This window comes from Apis florea, unplaced genomic scaffold, assembly GCF_048593485.1.
Source record: "Apis florea isolate Af1SG1 unplaced genomic scaffold, ASM4859348v1 contig_3587_pilon, whole genome shotgun sequence".
In the NCBI taxonomy this organism is placed as follows: Eukaryota; Metazoa; Arthropoda; class Insecta; order Hymenoptera; family Apidae; genus Apis; species Apis florea.
The window spans coordinates 1,104,929-1,122,314 of NW_028256789.1; the positions used below are offsets into that span (position 1 = coordinate 1,104,929).

Genomic DNA, 17,386 nt, shown 5'->3' on the forward strand with positions numbered 1-17,386 from the left:
TTATTATTCTGAGAGAAAACCAAACCGGTAGAAATATTTCTAATATCACGGTTGCGAGGTATTTCAAGATATATAACTTATAAGCGTTTAAGCTTGTATTCAATATCCTCGTTTGTAAATTAATATGAGAATATAAAAGCGTTTAACAAGAGCGAATAAAATGGGATGCATGAGAACGCGAAGAGGGGGATATCGCGTTACGAATTAACATTGTTATATAGTTATATAGCGAGTAAAGAGGAATGGTTGATTATAAATTCATTTAATATATTGATAAAAAACAGAGGTGAGCAATTAGTGAGTTCAGGCCCCTTTTTAAGAACAAAAAACTCTCTGTTGCAACATCCCACGATACAATATGATCCTCTCATAAAAAATGTATTAATTTTATTTCAACCACGTGAATATGTTTAATGTATTCCTATAAGATTCTAATGATCGATTACAGAGATTCCCACAATTCGAACAATTCCACTCGATGTTATCGCGAAAGAAACGCTGTCGCTTTCGTTCGTCTCGTAAACATCGTGTTTTCTCGCGGCCACGGCCTTCAAGGCCGAACTCATTCGTTTCCATCCACATGGAGGAGAATTATGAGATTAACGCGGTGAACGAGGCCAAAGAGAGAAAGATGGCTGGGGCGGCCAGAAGGTTAGGGTTGCCCGACAATGTCGCGCAAACGAACGAGGAGCCACCCTATGCGCGAGCCCGCCACGCCCTTTTTGCTGCGTGGAATCGCAAATTGGCACCCCAACCTGACCACCTCTTGCTTCAACCACCTCTCTAACTTCACTCCCCTAACTTTTCCTCTTTTCCTGCCCGTCGACACCCTCCCTCGCCCGAGTCTGGACCACCGATTTCGAAACTTGATCACTATTGATATCCATCGTCCTTATTCCATTTTCTTTCATTCGTTTATTAAATTTTGTATCGACGAATTTGCGTGCCAATTCCTCTTAATCCCAAGTTGAATATTAAGAGGATGGATGGAATCGTTTGTTTCCATATTGTCGAAATTATATATAATTTTCAAATTTTGGAAATTTTATTTTAATTAATCTATTAAATAATCTTTAATACTCCTTCGATTTCTCTCCGTATTCAGCGATACAAATTCGGATGAAAAGTTCGAACGAAACGAAAGTCGACTCGCAACCCTTTCCTAATAATAATAATAATAATAATAACAACAATACTCGTTACAGCGCAAAGATTGAGACGAAGGACACATTTATCAGCGAGACTTGTCACCGAGGTTGTCACGGTGCTGCTTCATCCCAAAGACAATCTAGCGAAAGAGAGTGGTCTAACAGCGATGATCCTCGGTTAGATAGAGGCGGTTCATGGTGGTGGAAGGAAGGGACGAGAAATAATAGAATTAGTTCGACCAGACGAGGAGACCTCCTCACTTAGCTCGCTATAATACGAGCCAAGTTCCGTCACGAAGACCTTAATATCCGCCACTTCCTCCGCCTCCCACTCGTTCGTTTGTTTATTCGATATCGTCCGCCGTCTTAGCAGGCCGTGGCTCGCTCTTCCTGACCCCTGCACGATACTAATTCCCTTTCCTACTGCGCTATATTCTCTCCGTCCAACACGCGCGTGCGTACATTCGTATCATCGACACCGACCATCTTTCTCACTCTTTCCCATTTTCGATTCTCCTCCTTTTTTTTTTTATTATAAATTATTTATTACATTTATTATAAATTATCCCACGTAATTATCTCGAGTAATTTCCCTTTTCATTTTTATCATCATATCATTCTCAAAAAATTCGACGAGAAAATTATTTCGATATCAGAATCAACGTGCCGATCTTCCGTCCACGATAAAGCGACACGAATGTAGCGCGCGCACGCTCCTCTCGCTCGCCCAACTAAATACGTTGTTCGGTGGAAGGCACATCAAGATGATCGTGATGCGCGATACTTAACTTCTCGAGCAGTTTAATAGTTTAATTTTCTGCTCGCCTCGTGTGTTTGTTCTCGGCTCTAGATTCGGATCTCATCTTCGGCGATGCAATTAAAGAGGTGGTGGGAAGAAGGATGAGGGGAGGGGAGACGGGGATAATAGAACAGAAAGGGGATGTTGAGGGGAAGTTGAATTAAACGAGAGGCGCGCTCCGGCTTGGAACCACGTTTTGTCTAGAAACACGATCTTCGACACGGATTTGATTAGACTCGGAAGTACTCGTTAACGATTGACGCGAATGATCTCCTCTCCTCTTACCTCCGCTCGTTAGCCTAACGAACTTGGGATAAACCGCAATTGACCCCGTTTCTCTATCACTTTTTCTCGAATGGAAAAAAGCTCCCGGTCAATCTCTCCCAACTTTTTTTCCACGTTTATCGTTCCTCTTCGGATATTAATCAAAAGTCCAGATCCCAGACGCGTCGCTTAAATAAATCCATTCTATTCGATGGACAACGAAGCGAGATATATATATATATATATATACTCGGTTCACCGAGTTTCAACTCGGATAGAAAACGCCACTTATGGAAAGAGAAAGAAAAAAAGAGGAACGAAAAGGAGCAGACAATCCACTCGACGTAATCTTTTCGAAGGTACGTCACAATGAATACCGACGCCTTATCCAGCCAAAGGCCCATACAGTCGAGAGAGAGAGAGAGAGAGAGAGAGAGAGAGGATCCATCGACCATTGTGTCCATTATAGGTTTTTGTCTCCCCTCCCTCCGCTTGCAAGGTTTCCCCGTACGTCTTGCGAGACTTTGTGCATTGTCGTGCCACCGCGTCGTGCCCTCTTTCCCTCTTTCACCGCTCTCTTTCCCTTTCCCACTTCCTTCCACGCTCCTGATTGTTCTTCTTCCCTTCTTTCTTTCTTTCTTTCTTCCTCCCCTCCTTTTCACCGAGTATAAGTTTACGTTTGGAAACCGCGGCCGAGGCGCGCACACCGCATTCATCGGTAACATCGGTACACCTTTTTCTGCCGATGGTGCCGCACGGACGAGCAAGCGACGTAGTCGCGCGTAGCGAACGACTGTGAGTGGTGAGCCGAACATGGCCGCTTTTGTCGGGAAGAGTGGCCTTTGTCTCGTCGTAAATCAATATCCAGATAAACGAACGATTTAATCGTCGGATGGGTAATTGGCTTATTAAGCATCGTCACGATTATTACGATCAGCCGAACTCGGATTGCAGCCGAGGAGAAGTAGTCACGATCGATCGAATCTCTCTCGTGGACGTCGTGCAAATCGTTCCGACGGAATGTGATTCTTTTTTTTTCTTTTTTTTTTTTTTTTTCTCCAATTTTTCGAGTATTCGTTATCGAGACGACGAGATGAAAAATTGATTCGGATTCGTTAGTTTAAGCGAAGTTTAGTTTCGATTTCGAGATATTTTTTGAAAAGTATATCGATGATATACTTCTCCTCCTGTTTCGATCTATATTATATAAGATTCTGAGAATTCATTTTTCGATATTCTTTTCTTACAATTTATCGAAGTCTCGTCGAGATTCTTCGATTCTGTTCCTGATCCAGATCAGAAAAAATAATAGTTGTGAAAAAATATTGCGTAAAATTTATTCAACGAAATAGAATAATATTAATACATACCAGAGGAAATTCCGCTGTACACCATTCATACCCATCGAGAACATCATGAAAATGTTCCACGCGATTGAACCTCGCGATATTTCACGAATTTTCCAAGTCTTCGAAGACACCGTGTAGAGAGACGCGGAATAGTCTTGCTTTAAGCGAGATAGGAGTACAGTTATCCATAAAAGTAGAGCATGCGTATACACCGCCTCCAGAACGGCAGGTGGTGTCCGCTACCGGTGAACAAAGAGAAAAAGGGAAGAAAAAGGAAAAAGAAAAAAAAAAGAAAAAAAAAAGGAACGTACCGTCAGGACATCGGATTTTGCCTTCGTTTTCTGCAGCGTCCTCGATTCCTCGGAAACGGAGCGATCCTCTCCGCCTGTTCCTCTCCTCGGAACACCACTTTCAACAACGCCGCCATTTTCATTCCAAAAGTAACGAGTGAATCGTGAAGAGAGTGGAGGGTTGGTTGAATTGAATAAGGTGAACACGTGAATTCAAATCGATCGATTTAAATTGAATTAATTAGTTATTATTCATATTTTATACAATAGTAATCATAATTAAGGTATTTTAGTCCTCGTAATATCTATATTCGTACAAGGGTACTTCAATAAAATTGATAAACTGGGGGTCTGCCGTGTTGTTATTTAACCTATATGTATATAGACGATTCTCTGGCTTCCTCTCTTTCTCCCTCTCTCTCTCTCTCTCTCTCTTTCTTTTTCTTTTCTTTTTTTTTTCCTTTTTTTTCTCTCTCTTTAATCCCATATCTTTACACATCTTATCACAATATCGTATTTTACACAGATTCTTCACCTTTTTTTCTTCTTCTTCTTCTTCTTCTTCTTCTTCTTCTTCTTCAATTTTGTATTTACGTCTTACGTGCTAACAGGGGGTTGGGCCCCGGTGCAATATTTACACGCACACGAGGGAAAAGGGGGATCGAACATTTTTTATAAATCTGTTCACGCCGCACACATCCGATCCCCGTTTCAACTTGCACCGGGACTAGTAACGCTAGTAAATTCTACGGACTCCGTCTCTCCTATTCCTCCCTTTCTTTTTTTTTTTCCATCCCCATCTCTTGTCCCCTTGCATCTCTCTCTCTCTCTCTCTCTCTCATTCACGCACGACGCTCCATTTTATATTATCTCTCCGCCTCACACTCATCCCGTTCGCGTCTCTCCATCTCCAAGTCAAAGTCCGTTTCGCTCGTCCTCGGCCGGTTCTATTCTATTATCCCGCGAACTCGACGAAAGCGTGACAAAGCTGAAACTGCAACGCGTTACGCGTTTCTTCTCGCAACGACGAACACAATCACGGAGGAGGAGGAGGAGGAGGAGGAGGAGGAGGAGGAAGGGGGGAGCACGCTTCTTTTTTCCCCTCCCCTCGCCTCTACGCCTTTTTTCCTCTTAATATTTTTGCTCTCGAGGAGTCGACGACGAGATGAAGAAAAAAAAAAAGGAAAAATTGGAATAACGGTATTACCCGCGCGCGCGTAAACACCTCGAAGACAAACACTTTCGTCCAGCTCGTACCGCCGCGAATCAAACACGCCGTTTTACGCCGTTTCTCTCTTTTTGCTCTTCCCGCTCGCCTCTACGCCGCGACTTTAGGAACTACTTCGAGGGAGATTGTTTCGTCGTTAAATTATTAACGCACGCGCGCACGCCTCCTTATTGCACCGAATCTAAACGCGCGAGAACCTTCTCTCCTTCTCCTTCTTCTTCTTCTTCTTCTTCTTCTTCCCTTCGCGTGTCTCGTTTCCAAGTGTAACGGCACTCGTTTAACGCAGCGAGGAAGGAATTACATTCTCGTCTAATCACGCTGAATCAGGTAAGGCGTGCACCGTGACGCGGGCGGCGAAGGTGCGTCGAGGATGAGAACGATGAGAGAATTTTCGAAAATGGCGGGGAAAGACGAAGGGAGAACGCGTCGTATTCCATTGCTATACCACGCTCGATACCAGCCTTGTTTTCTTTCTCCCGCGGATTTCGAGGTAACACGCGATGGCTCCAGATGTCCAGCGGCGTGAAACTGGCTTTGTACTCTGTTCCCATGTCGAGAGTTTCACGATGGGAAAGCTCGAGCGCGCTCGAGGAAATATTTCTAACGGGTATTGCCGGGGAATCACGAAACGTAATTCGGTCGAAAGAACCTTTGGATCTGTTGTTTAATTCGATCAATTTGTTTTTCCGTTTTTTCCCTAATCGATTATTTATCGATTAATTTTCGTCTCGAAATAATTCGAGCTATCGTGATTGAATCGTTCGTTCTTCTGAAATTGAATTACGTTAATAATTTTTAATTTTCACGCATTTTATAAATGAATAAAATACTGCTGGATAATGCAAAGATAAAATATAATCGGATCAAAATTGTTTCTTAATGAACGCGATAAGAAACATCATCGTATTAATCAACCGTTATGAAATTCATATCACTCGAGTGAATAAAATCTTAATGAAGAAAAAGAAAAAAAGAAAAAAAAAAACGCGTATTAAGTATAGCGTGTATAATGTACGACGAGGTTAATCGGATTAATTGCTTTTAAGGATAACAAATCTAATTTCATTTGCGATATCCTGTTATAAATTACACACAATTACTCGGAATTATCTAAAATGATTTTACAATTATCATTTTAAATTATTATCGCAATTACGAGTACGAGTTTCGAATCCGTTTTAACACGATGTTAAAAAGCAAATCGATGGTGATCGTTCGAAAAGCTTCGGGGAAAAAGATCGAATCGAAAAATCAGGTTCCTTGGACCTCAGCTTTCGCCAAGTTTCACGAATCCTCGGGTGCACGAATCGAGACGGGTGGCGGATCTCCGGAGGAGGCGAAAAAAGAAGGCAGAATCAGGAAGTAAAGGGAGCGTGCAAGACCGCGTTCTCATGAGACGACCATTGTTGCACCGACACGAGGATTTGGGTCAGGCGGTGGGGCACACCGGCCCTCCCAGTTTCCCCTGCAAACCGCAAGCATCGTTTCTTTTTCTTTTCTCTCTTTCTCTCTCTCTCTTTCTCTCTCCTGCGGTTTCGTGGCGTCTCTTCTTTGAAAGCTAGGAAACATCGGTGTCGGTGTGGTGGTGGTCGTCGTCGTAGTCGTCGTCGCGATGGCAAGATGGCAAAGGGTGAGCCGGCATGGCCGACGGGGAACTGCGTAAAAACGGCGTGAAACCTTGGAAATTCGTTCTGTTCCTCTTCGGTTTATACGATCGAAATACTCGATACGAGAATTACGAACAGAGAGGGGGTTGAACGATATCGAAGGAAAGAGAATTTTTCGATTAAACGAGTCGAAGTTAGGGGAAAGATTTCACGAGATGATCGCGAATTGGACAGACGTTTCAACGTTCGTTCCATCCGTGCCCATTTCCGAGGATCTCTTTTTCGCGAATGTTTCCTTTTTCTTCTTCGTTTCCTTCCCCCTCCTTTTATTCTTCTCTTTTCTCACGTTCGTTTCTTCACGAATTTAATGAACCGACGCACTTGTCAGAACTGTCCGCCGCGACGTCGGACCGGGATAATGATTTTTTCCATCCTGTGGCTGTGCACGGCCTCGGGTTTCGTGGTAAATCGCGCGTATCTCTTCGCGTCCTCCGCTCCTTTTCGGAGGAGGGTCCCCTTGGTTAGGTTGCTTCATCCGGAAAGGAGGGGACCGGTGATTACACCGCGCCACCGTGATTGCCGAGATCGTTTGACTCACGAAAATGTCATTAGGATTTCATTACTTCCAACCGCCTTGAGGAACGACCGTTTCTCGGCGACTCGAGTTTGTGCAACGTTGTTTCTTTCCCCTTAATTCCCTCTCTCTCCTTCGTCGTTTCCTTTTCTCTCCTCTCCCGTCCACTCTGTTCGTCCCTCTCGGCTCTGTCCTCTTTTCTCCCCGCCTCTCCCCTCTCGCTCTTGCCGCCGTTTCGTTTCGCCCGACGAGATCCAGCTTCCAGATCACGAAGTGGGTCAGCCGCCTCGGTTGGCCAACTGTCGCCAAGGAATCGACCGATCTAACGTCATCCACCAGATTGACATTTACCATGGAGACGGAGTTCATCCTCGCGGCGAGTGATCCATCCATCCATCCTCCTCGTTTCCCCGCCATTTTCATCGATCGCTATCCTGACATTTAACGAAGCGAACGGAAATTGTCCCCGCGCCGTTCCACGATCGTTAAAATCCTATCCATTACTTCAGATCGATCGATCGCCACCCGAGATCTATCAGATTCCGCCCGCGATCGAGGGGCAAGTTCGCGAGAGACGCTTTTCCATCTCCGATCGAGGAGACTTCACACGGTTTGTTTTGAGCGCGCCGATCTTTGGGGCCGCCCCTTCCACCATTTTTTCCACGAATAAAACGCAGATCGTTTCGTCCACGATCGTTCCATCGACTCGAATCACGCGCCTAATTCGCGCCGTCTCGCGATGCAAGATCGTCCGTGATTCCTCCGCGACGATTCCTCGGCGAATATATATATATATTTTGTCGAACGTTTTCGAATTTGAGTTTCTCGACTCAACGATCGATTCTCTATCGGATCCACGAACGCGGGGAATTTGATTCTCTCTCGATAAACCGACGGACGGCCCCGAGACGCGAGGGGCCGCAAAAACCGGCCGATATGAACACGCGGCTGTCGTTAGAAGGAATGGAAAATCATTTTTCTTTTTTATTAACATCGAACGTGAATTCCATCCCGACAGGTGGTATACGTATTCGCAGTTTGGGGCGCTGCCACGTCCGCGGCGCTACGAAGAAACAGTTCCTCCTGAACACAGCTCGAAGGACATCTTCGTTAAACCGCCGGCCACACCCTGAAAAAATACGAGAGACGAACGAGCCATTAGAACCCAACCCTTCGAACGAGAATCGAGGGAAGGGAATCGAGATCGGTTTTTCCCTCCCATTTCTTCGCTTCGTTCGTACGAGGGATAACGATTTAATCGCGATATCTTTCATCTGCGTGCGGATCGTTCGAATTTTGTCTCCTCAATAACGCAAAGAAGGAATATTCATTTTCTCGAATCTTTCTTTTTAAATTTCTCTTCGCATCTAAAAAATGAATTACTCGTATCCTTGTTAATTCACGATGGAAATATCGCAAGGAACCGATAACGAAACGTTACGTTACGATGAATTTACTTAAGAATCGAACAATACCAACACCATCGATACCCTCAATCGCGATATCTTCTGGAATTCTACATTTCGAGACATCGAATCTTATTAATATAATTCTTTAACACGTTCAACTGGCGTGTACCATACGATAGTCCACATTGCTTTCATTCAACGCAAAATCGCCAGACGATCATCTCGTGCTCGCCCATCGTACGAGCATCGAAAAAGTGCGCCCGGTTGAACGTGTTAAACGTATATTTTCATCGAAAAAAAAAAAAAAAAAAAAGGAAAAATCTTCGTTTATTCAAAGGAATTCGAAACGACCGAAACGATCCCATCTCCCCCATATCGTTTTCGATTGGAAACACAGGTGTCTCGATCTCAATCGTTCGCGACACTTCATCGTTTCTTTCTCGACCGAAACTGAGGCGAAATGTCACTTACGTGAGTAGTCCGGGATTAGGATCCGCTTGGTACCACGAGTACTGTGGCATGTAGCCCGCGTGGTGCGGCGGCGGCGGCGGTGGCGGCGGATGATGGCCAGGCGTGTGGGGGTGGTGGTGGGTGTGCGGTGGCGCGTGCGGATGCGGATGGTGCTTCATCTCGCCCGGCCAGGAGGGTGCGGGCGGGCTCTCGTTGTGCTGAGGCGACATCTCGCTTCCGGGGCTCGAACTGCCGGGGGTGTGACCCCCCGCGCCGCCTCCCATTCCGCCGAGGTAGCCTGTCGTCGGACTGCCCGACACCGAACTTCCGCCTCCTGGAAACGGTAACGGAGAACGGGGTTCGTGATCGATCCTCTATAAGATGTAGACTTGTCTTGCACGGAGAAGGGGTAGAGGGTGGAGCGTTCCAAGTTGACAGAGGGATGATCCTGACGGAGGGTCGTGGATTGATTTAGCGTAGATTCGGAGGAAATGTTCGAGGGAGGGAGGGGAGTTGTGGACTCGTCTTTTGTAGAGGACGTAGGGGAGGGGGGGGGGAAGAAAAGGGAGGATTGATTCGAGTTTGAGTATTTAAGAATAAGGGTGGGTGAAAGGAGGAGGTGGAATAGAGGGTTGTATCTAGAGGGTTGTGGATTTATTAAGTTTTTGCAAATCTTCGGGAATGTAAAAGTGATCGAAGGGGGATTGATTCAAGGATGTGGGTGGTTCGAGGAGGAAGTAGATGGATCGAATTTTTATTTAGGAATAAGTTAGGAACAAAGAGAGAAGAAGAAAAGAGAAAAAACGAAGGAACTTCAAGGATTACTTGAAAAACCTAGATCGGAGATTTCACAAAGTTTGTTAACGACTCATCGGAACCAGTTGTATCTCCAAGTCTAGATACGTGGATGAGCAAGGTTGTCGAGCTGTTACGTGCCAGTGGCGATTCCATCTTTAATTGATTTATATCTTCCGATCCGATATTCGTGAATTACATTCGTGCCGCGAAGATAACAGCTGCACGGAATTTTTTCCTACCTTTTTCTTCTCTTTTCTTTTTCCCCTGACCCGATTAATCCGTTTAAAACGCGCAAAAGTCGTCTCGTTAAGGCGATCCGAGCATCGATCCGAGAACCGATACGACTGAATAAAAATTTCGATCTCGTTAAAGGCGCACATACAGAAACGGTGCCCGATTCGATCCTCGGCTTTGATCCTCCAGATATATGTACACGTATAAATAATAATTAAACGGTTCTCGACGTTGCGCAGATTATCCAATAAACGATCGGGATAATCGCTTTCTTCACCGTGATACGAGACACGTGGTCCTATACGCACCTCCTTGCATGAGACTTCCGGGTTGACCAGGTTGAGGGGATGGCCCCCCTGGTAGTGCGGTTCCACCGGCCAGAAGGCTACCGTGCTGCCCTCCGCCACCACCGCCGCCCTGCTGCGCCGCCTTCATCATCTTCTTGTATTTACTTCTTCTATTCTGGAACCAGATTTTCACCTGCAACAAAAATCGAACGGATCAGGTCAGGTGAAACTCGTTTCGCGAGTTGTCGGTAGAGTATTGGCGAATGAGACCGAAACGATGGGGGGGGAAGGGGGGAAGGGAGAGAGGGGAGAACGAGGAGTAAAAACGGGAGTTTGCACGGGGGAGGGGCATAGGTAGGTAGGTAAAGAGGAGAAAAAACAAAACAGGAGAGGAGAGGCTGGTACGTCGCAACCGAGGTTGATGTACTATTTAACGTGGACCGAGAGACGCTTGTGTGCCGCGTTACGCCAGAGACCGGCAATTTTCACTGTCTCTGTTTGCCGCTGTCCTTCCGCCCGTCAAACATCCGATAATTACAGAGCCCGATATGAATTTCTGCGAGTACGCACCGACCGTAATGATACACGCTTGTTCGGTTGCCATACGTATATAGAATATATATATATATATATTTTGCGAGAGGGACAAGCACGTAATCCGCCACGGTTTTATCGGGGCACGGCGATCGGTCGTATCGAACGAAGGATAACCGTTGCGCATTTGCGATTCTCGATCGGATGCAACGTCGCTAGCTAACGTCGAATCATCGTCGCGCTACCGGGTTTCGAACCGAGTATGGAGAAGGAGGAGGAGAGGAGAAGAGGGAGGGAGGGAAAAAGAGAAGAAAGCGAGGAAGGAAAAAAAAGGAAAAAGAACTAGTAAGAAACTGCTCGGTTTCGTAACTATCGTTTCTTTTGCCTGGACGCGGCGCACGAGGAACGTCGTGTTCGGCTTGTGCGACGGATACCAATGCGCCGGTGCCGCTCTTACGATTGCACATGCGGTATTTTTTTTTCTTTTTTTTTTTTTTTTTTTTTTTTTTCGTTTCTTGGCGCGATCTATACGCGTGCACGTGACGCGGTGCTCAATCTTACGTAAGCACGGACTCGGCTTGGGCGAGCGAGGAAGGCGAGAGAGGAACGTTTCGTTCGTGTTCCGCGAGTAAACGGCAAGCGTTAACCCTCGAACCAGGTTGAAAAAAACATCCAGGAAGCGGTGGATCGGGTTTTTCAACGTTTCCTTTAATTCGCTCCTTCTTTTGGGGAGAGTTGGTTACTTTGTATGCTAATTCCTCGCTTCGGGGGACAAAACGATGTAACGATGTCGGAACGTTGAATAATTGCATCAACCCTTGCACGATCTGGTCCGTTGCGTTATTGAATTTTTTTTGCATGCATCGATAAGGTTCAACGTGTCGCAAATTACAAGCCACCGATTCACGGACCACCTATAACATGGATCAACGTGGTAATATTAAATTGATAATAAGAGAATATATAAGCGAAGATGAAATTTCTTTCAAAATTTTAGGGAGAAAGTTTGTTCCAACTCGATTCAAATTTCGAATTGAATATCGTTCCGCGAGAAAACCTCGATCGACCGATTTTAAGATAATTTCCAACGCAAACAAAATGCATCTACGCTTCACCCTACGCTTCGTAGCGTAGAATTTAGGAAACTCGATACCCGTGCTTCTCCCCCCTCGTAATTGAACCGTACACCGCAATTTCCTCTGTTAAATATTAATCGAAGAAACTGTACCTTCTTTTATCAATCACCGCGGAGGAAGATCCTCCAACGTATCCTCCTTGTCAACCCTGGAACATTGCGTAACCGGCGGCCGAGCCGACCACTTCGCGGGGCTTATAGTTCGTCACGACTTTTTACGCCTTGGGCGTCAATCAAAAACCGTACGGTTACTTTAATTAACTAAGTCGGGTCCGTGAAGCAGGGAGCCGGAGGGCAGCGGTTGGACGAGAGATGGCTAGATCGAGGAGAAGAACGAGAAGAGGGGAGGGCGTCGTCACGTGAAAACGAGTTCATTAAAACCGCAGCTCGGCTTCGTGCTCTAACCTAACGAAAGAAACGCGCCACATCGTGGCATTGTTTCACGTTTTGCAACGTAAGGCGGAATCGGTCCGTTGAAACTTGCGCTCCTTCCATCAACTGCACACTGTACAACTGCACACTATGTAGTACACGCGAGGCGCGTGTACAATCGAGGCTACGCGCGTGTGCACCAGCGTATACCTGGCCGCTATGTATAAAATGGCCGCCACTTTTCGCCACTTGCACGGCCGAAAAGTGCGCCAACAGAACGCGAGATTCTTCTCAGTAAGCCGCCTCTTATTGGGGGAGCGTGCGCCCGGCGTGCCGGCGTGCGAATAAATCTCTTTCTAATTGCTCGATGAAAAAGTGGAGCGTGCTTGGAGGATGGCGCCCGACAAAGGGGCCAGCGCTGAAACCTCGTCCAACAATGGTTTATTTCGTTGTCGGATCCTCAGTATTCGCTTTGTTTATTGATATTTACAACCACATCGCGACGCACGCGGTATACGAAGAAGAAAAAGAAGAAGAAGAAGAAGAAGACTTTTAGGGGCTGGGGACAACCGGGTGGTGAGATATTCGTTCGCGAGTTACTGCTACGAGTGGTCTTTTTTTGCCACGGTATCCCGTCGTCATAGTTTGTGACGCAGGTGTGGATTCCTCCGTTTCGAAGGGGATGACCGGGTTCTTGCAGGCAAACTCTTGCAGGCCGAACGAGAACAAACGAGTTCTGGGACGATCTTTTCTACGAGTAAATGAAGCACTAGCGCTATGCTCTCGTATGCTCTGTTCAGAGAGAGAGAGAGACCACTTTCCGACATCGATTATCGTAATCAGGCTAGCCACACGGATGCGGCGGGACATCCGGACGGCAGCAAGAATTTTCTGACAAAAAACGCGTTGGGTCGCGGTTTAAAATGTATGCAAATGCGCGTGACGAGTCGGCACCGCCTCGCGATGGAATACATAAGTATACGAAGGGCGGAGAAAGAACAAGAGGACGACGAAGAATAAAAAGAAGAAGACGAAGAGGAGAAGGAGGAGGAGAAGGAAGAAGAAGAAGAAGAAGAAGAAGAGGCGGCGTGTGCGGAGCGGACATAACGCCGATGGCCACTGGAACGGCACGGTGGCAAGCTGCTGTTATCTCTTTCCCTCCAGCATCCGTTGCAGAAACGCACCGCTCGCGTCTGTGTGCGTGGTTTTACGCAACAACCGCTTGGAATGGCCGCCCCGTGCAAAAATTGCTCTCCTCTGTGGTGGTCGCGCGAACCTTTGCACTGGAAGAAGGAAGGAGCGAGAGAGAGAGAGAGAGAGAGAGAGAGAGAGAGGGGTCGACGTCGTCGTCGCTGGCGTCGTTGACGTCGGACCGAAGCAACGGCTTCCAACGTGGCCCCCGGCGGAAGCCGCTCTGGTAACAGCCCCCGCCTGTCGATATCGCCGATGCATACTCAATGAGCGACAGATCGCCGCCTCGGGGTGAAGGGGCGTGGGGTATGTAGAAGACGGAAAGGGGTACAGCGGCAGCACCACCAGCCGGGACAAGGTTCCAAAAAAAAAAAAATACGTTTCGCCTGCGTGAATCCCCGCGCACGCCGCCTGTTTAATATTTATGAGAGAGGCATCTAGGAATAATCTACGTCTAAATGAAAACGCTCCCACCGATTCGAGCCGCGATCTCCGAGAACACTCTCTCTTTCTCTCTCTCTCTCTTTCTCTCCCTCTTCTGGATTTCTTGGCCCAGCTGTTGTGCCACTGGATGGATCGTCCACTGGAAGACCGTTGATCCACGAATTATTAAATTATTCTTGCTTTGTTTAACAAAGGATTAACGTTTCTTTCTTTTAAATTTTACCTTTTACGAAAAGAAAGAAAACGGTTAGAATATTTATCTACATCTTAATATCGTTTTTTTTTAAAAATACTATTATCGATAAATCCGAAGGAACGTAACCGTAAGGGTCGATATCGAAAAAGAAAAAAATTACGATTCGCTGTGTCTGACCACGAACAATCCTAATTCTACTGCGAGTCTAGGATCGCGCAAAGTTTCGGTATCTGTGCGCGTATACATGCGCGTAGCTCTCGATATTCGTCAGTGAGTGATGTGTGTCAGTCGTGGATACCGTGGTAATTGATGCTTGCAAAAATGTAGTCCTTGACTTGATAATACCAGTCGATAGCGGCACGCCGTTTCAGCGCAGTTCTGCTAACTGTAGTTACAACCTAGTTATACAATGGCGGGACGTATGGACGATAAAACTTTCGGAAGGTTTCGAAAGGTTATGGTAATGCGAACGTAAAAACGGAGAAGTTCCGTTGCATCTGACTCACGCGCTTCCTTGGGAAACGTCGGATCGTATCGTATTCCGCCGAGCTAAACTAGATACCGAATTTATTTCTGTGTATCCTCCGGGAAACGTTACCTCCTTTCCACGTAATAATCGCCGCTGCAACTTTTATCTTCTTTCCCCATCCTTTCTTTTTTTTTTTTTTAACGATAATTTAACGCGGAATTAGAGGGATCCCAATTTTACATAGATACATGGTATATATGAGTATGGGTTGTGAAATGTTAAATATAAAAAAAAAAAAAAAAAAATACGCAAATGGTGTATTAAGGAAGCTTCCCGATAGATTTCGCGTCATAGAAAAGTCTATTATCTTTTCCATTAACGGTCTAGACTGTATCATTCCTCGAATAATCGAAACGGGGGCTGGACAATTAAACGCAATTAGTCTAATGGTGGCCGCTGCGTGAGCAATAACGCGATATAAAACCAATAGAGATGGCTGGAAGTCATAATTTCTCTAGCCATTGATAAGGCCGCGCACGCGGCCTGATATTGTTCCACGTTTTTAACACATTCCGTTTGACCAACGGCCACGATGTTTATCTACGTATAATTACTTTGTTTTTCGAATAAAACTCATCGGGAAACCAGTTTACAACCGTGCTGTATGCAACGCGATGCCGAACACCAATAACTTTAACAATATATATCCGTATACAAATTATTATCAATTATACACTCGCTACCTGTATCTAATAAATACATTTTTCAAGAAATCTCTTTATTATTAAACGGAGGGGGGAAATAATCTTGTCCGATCAGCTACTAAAATTACTACGAATTATATCCTACCTGAAATTATCTCTTTCAGCTTCGAATTAATCCTACACATTTTTGTAATATCTTCATACAGGATCGAAGCGTTAAATCCATCATTTCCACAATGAAAATCCTAATCCCCCTAAATGTTTAAATTTACTCGAGACACGATTCTTCGTCCTCGACTGTTACTACACACTGATACACTGCTCTTTCGAAATTTCAAGCGAAACTATCTTCTCTCGCCCAACATCGAACCACGATCGTCCATTATTCCGCGATTAGCAATTAAATCTCGAAAGCCATCCCTAACTAAAATCGATCCCACTTCTCGACAAACGCGCCCCTCCAAGGCGTCGCTTTAAGAGTTGTCGAAAAAAATACCGTGGAAAATAGAACCGCGAATTATTTAGCCAATCATCGAGTTTCGTCCACCTTCACCTCGCGCCGTTGATACAAAATTGAAGGTTATATCGCAACGGCGTATCGCCGGTCGGATCGGAGTTATATTCCCGTGGCGGGTCGATCCATAGGGGCCCCCCTTTCGCGTGTTCTGAATGATCCAATCTGTCCGCACAATAAATAATCACGCGTATCGGCACGGCCTACCTGCGCCCTCCGAAACCCGTAACAAACTAATCCGTCATCGATGGCGGATGCCGGCCACACACTGCTAAAACGCTTTTCAACGACAAGCTTGACAATCGATGGAGATGGAAACCAGGATGGATATACTCTCGAATAAGGAGTGGGATGAGTACGAAACGAAGATGATGACCAAGTTGGAGGAAATCGTTAAAACGAGAAACTTGTGACTTCTTCGCGGAGGATGAACGTTCCTTTTGTTCCGTCTTCCAGAATATAAATCACACAAGAATTAATTGGGATTGGAATTAGTTGGAACATACCGTGCGACGAACTGTGTATCGTTACTCATCGAATCACCCTATCAAATCGGAGCAATCGCATCGGTCTCGGCTCGTGGGAACGACGGAACCATCGAATCGAGGGATCCAGATTCGATTGCGAAATTTTTATCAACGTATTCGACGCGTGTGGACGACACATGCGCCCGGTTTTCGAAACTGTCTCGAACTGTTGGAACATGCGAGCAAGAGATATCTACGTAGTTACCTATGTTTCCTATCTAGTTGAGGGTGGTAGAGGTGGAGGGACGAGGGAAGGGACGGGGAATAATAACAGCCGTGTAAATGCGTCACTAGGGCCCTGTTCGTTCGCATAATGCTATAATGTCTCCTCTCTTTTTTTTTTTTTTTTTTTTTTTTTTTCATTTCGCTCGCTCGTTCACTCCCACAATGCAACGTCGGCTCGTCCCGTGGCCCGCTACTCCCCCGCATCGGCCCCTGCTTCGCCGATTCCCACTTCCTGCCTGGCATCGGTGATGCGCAGTGCCACCTTAACAACAACGAAATTCCCCAATGGTGCAACGGCTCTCGCCCATCTCCCCCTTCCCCCCCCCCCTCCCCCCTACGCTTCGCGTTCTTCATCGTTGCGTTTCTACGTTTCTTTTCTCTCCCTCTTTTTCTCCCTTTCTTTTCTTTTTCCTCGTTTCTTTTTTCTACTTATTTCTGTGGCCAAGCCAGCCACGATGCCAGGTTTCTTCGTCGTTACGTACGAGAAACGTAAATAAAAAGCGGAGGAGGACGAGCGAATCGAAAGGGGGTGTACCGTTACACGTTTCCTCCGATAGTAATCTACCTAGTTTCGGTCAGCTTCGGAAAAAGAAAAAAAAAAGAAAACAAAATTAAATTGAAATTTCCGGAAAACAAAA

The 17,386-nt window shown here is 45.9% G+C and overlaps 1 protein-coding gene across 4 annotated transcripts in view; it reads right to left on the bottom strand.

Moving 5' to 3' along the window:
* Positions 1-4,076: 4,076 nt before the first annotated feature.
* Positions 4,077-17,386, bottom strand: part of Dll (homeotic protein distal-less) — a 74,623-nt gene continuing 61,313 nt past the window's right edge. For all 4 annotated transcript variants that reach the window (XM_012485066.3, XM_012485064.3, XM_003692602.4 and 1 more), the window contains exons 3-5: positions 10,459-10,630; positions 9,140-9,452; positions 4,077-8,388 (exon numbers count right to left, since the gene is read on the bottom strand). In XM_012485066.3, coding sequence (XP_012340520.1) covers positions 8,370-8,388; positions 9,140-9,452; positions 10,459-10,630 — 504 coding nt within the window. In that variant the 3' untranslated portion in view covers positions 4,077-8,369. The remainder of the gene's footprint in view (positions 8,389-9,139; positions 9,453-10,458; positions 10,631-17,386) is intronic.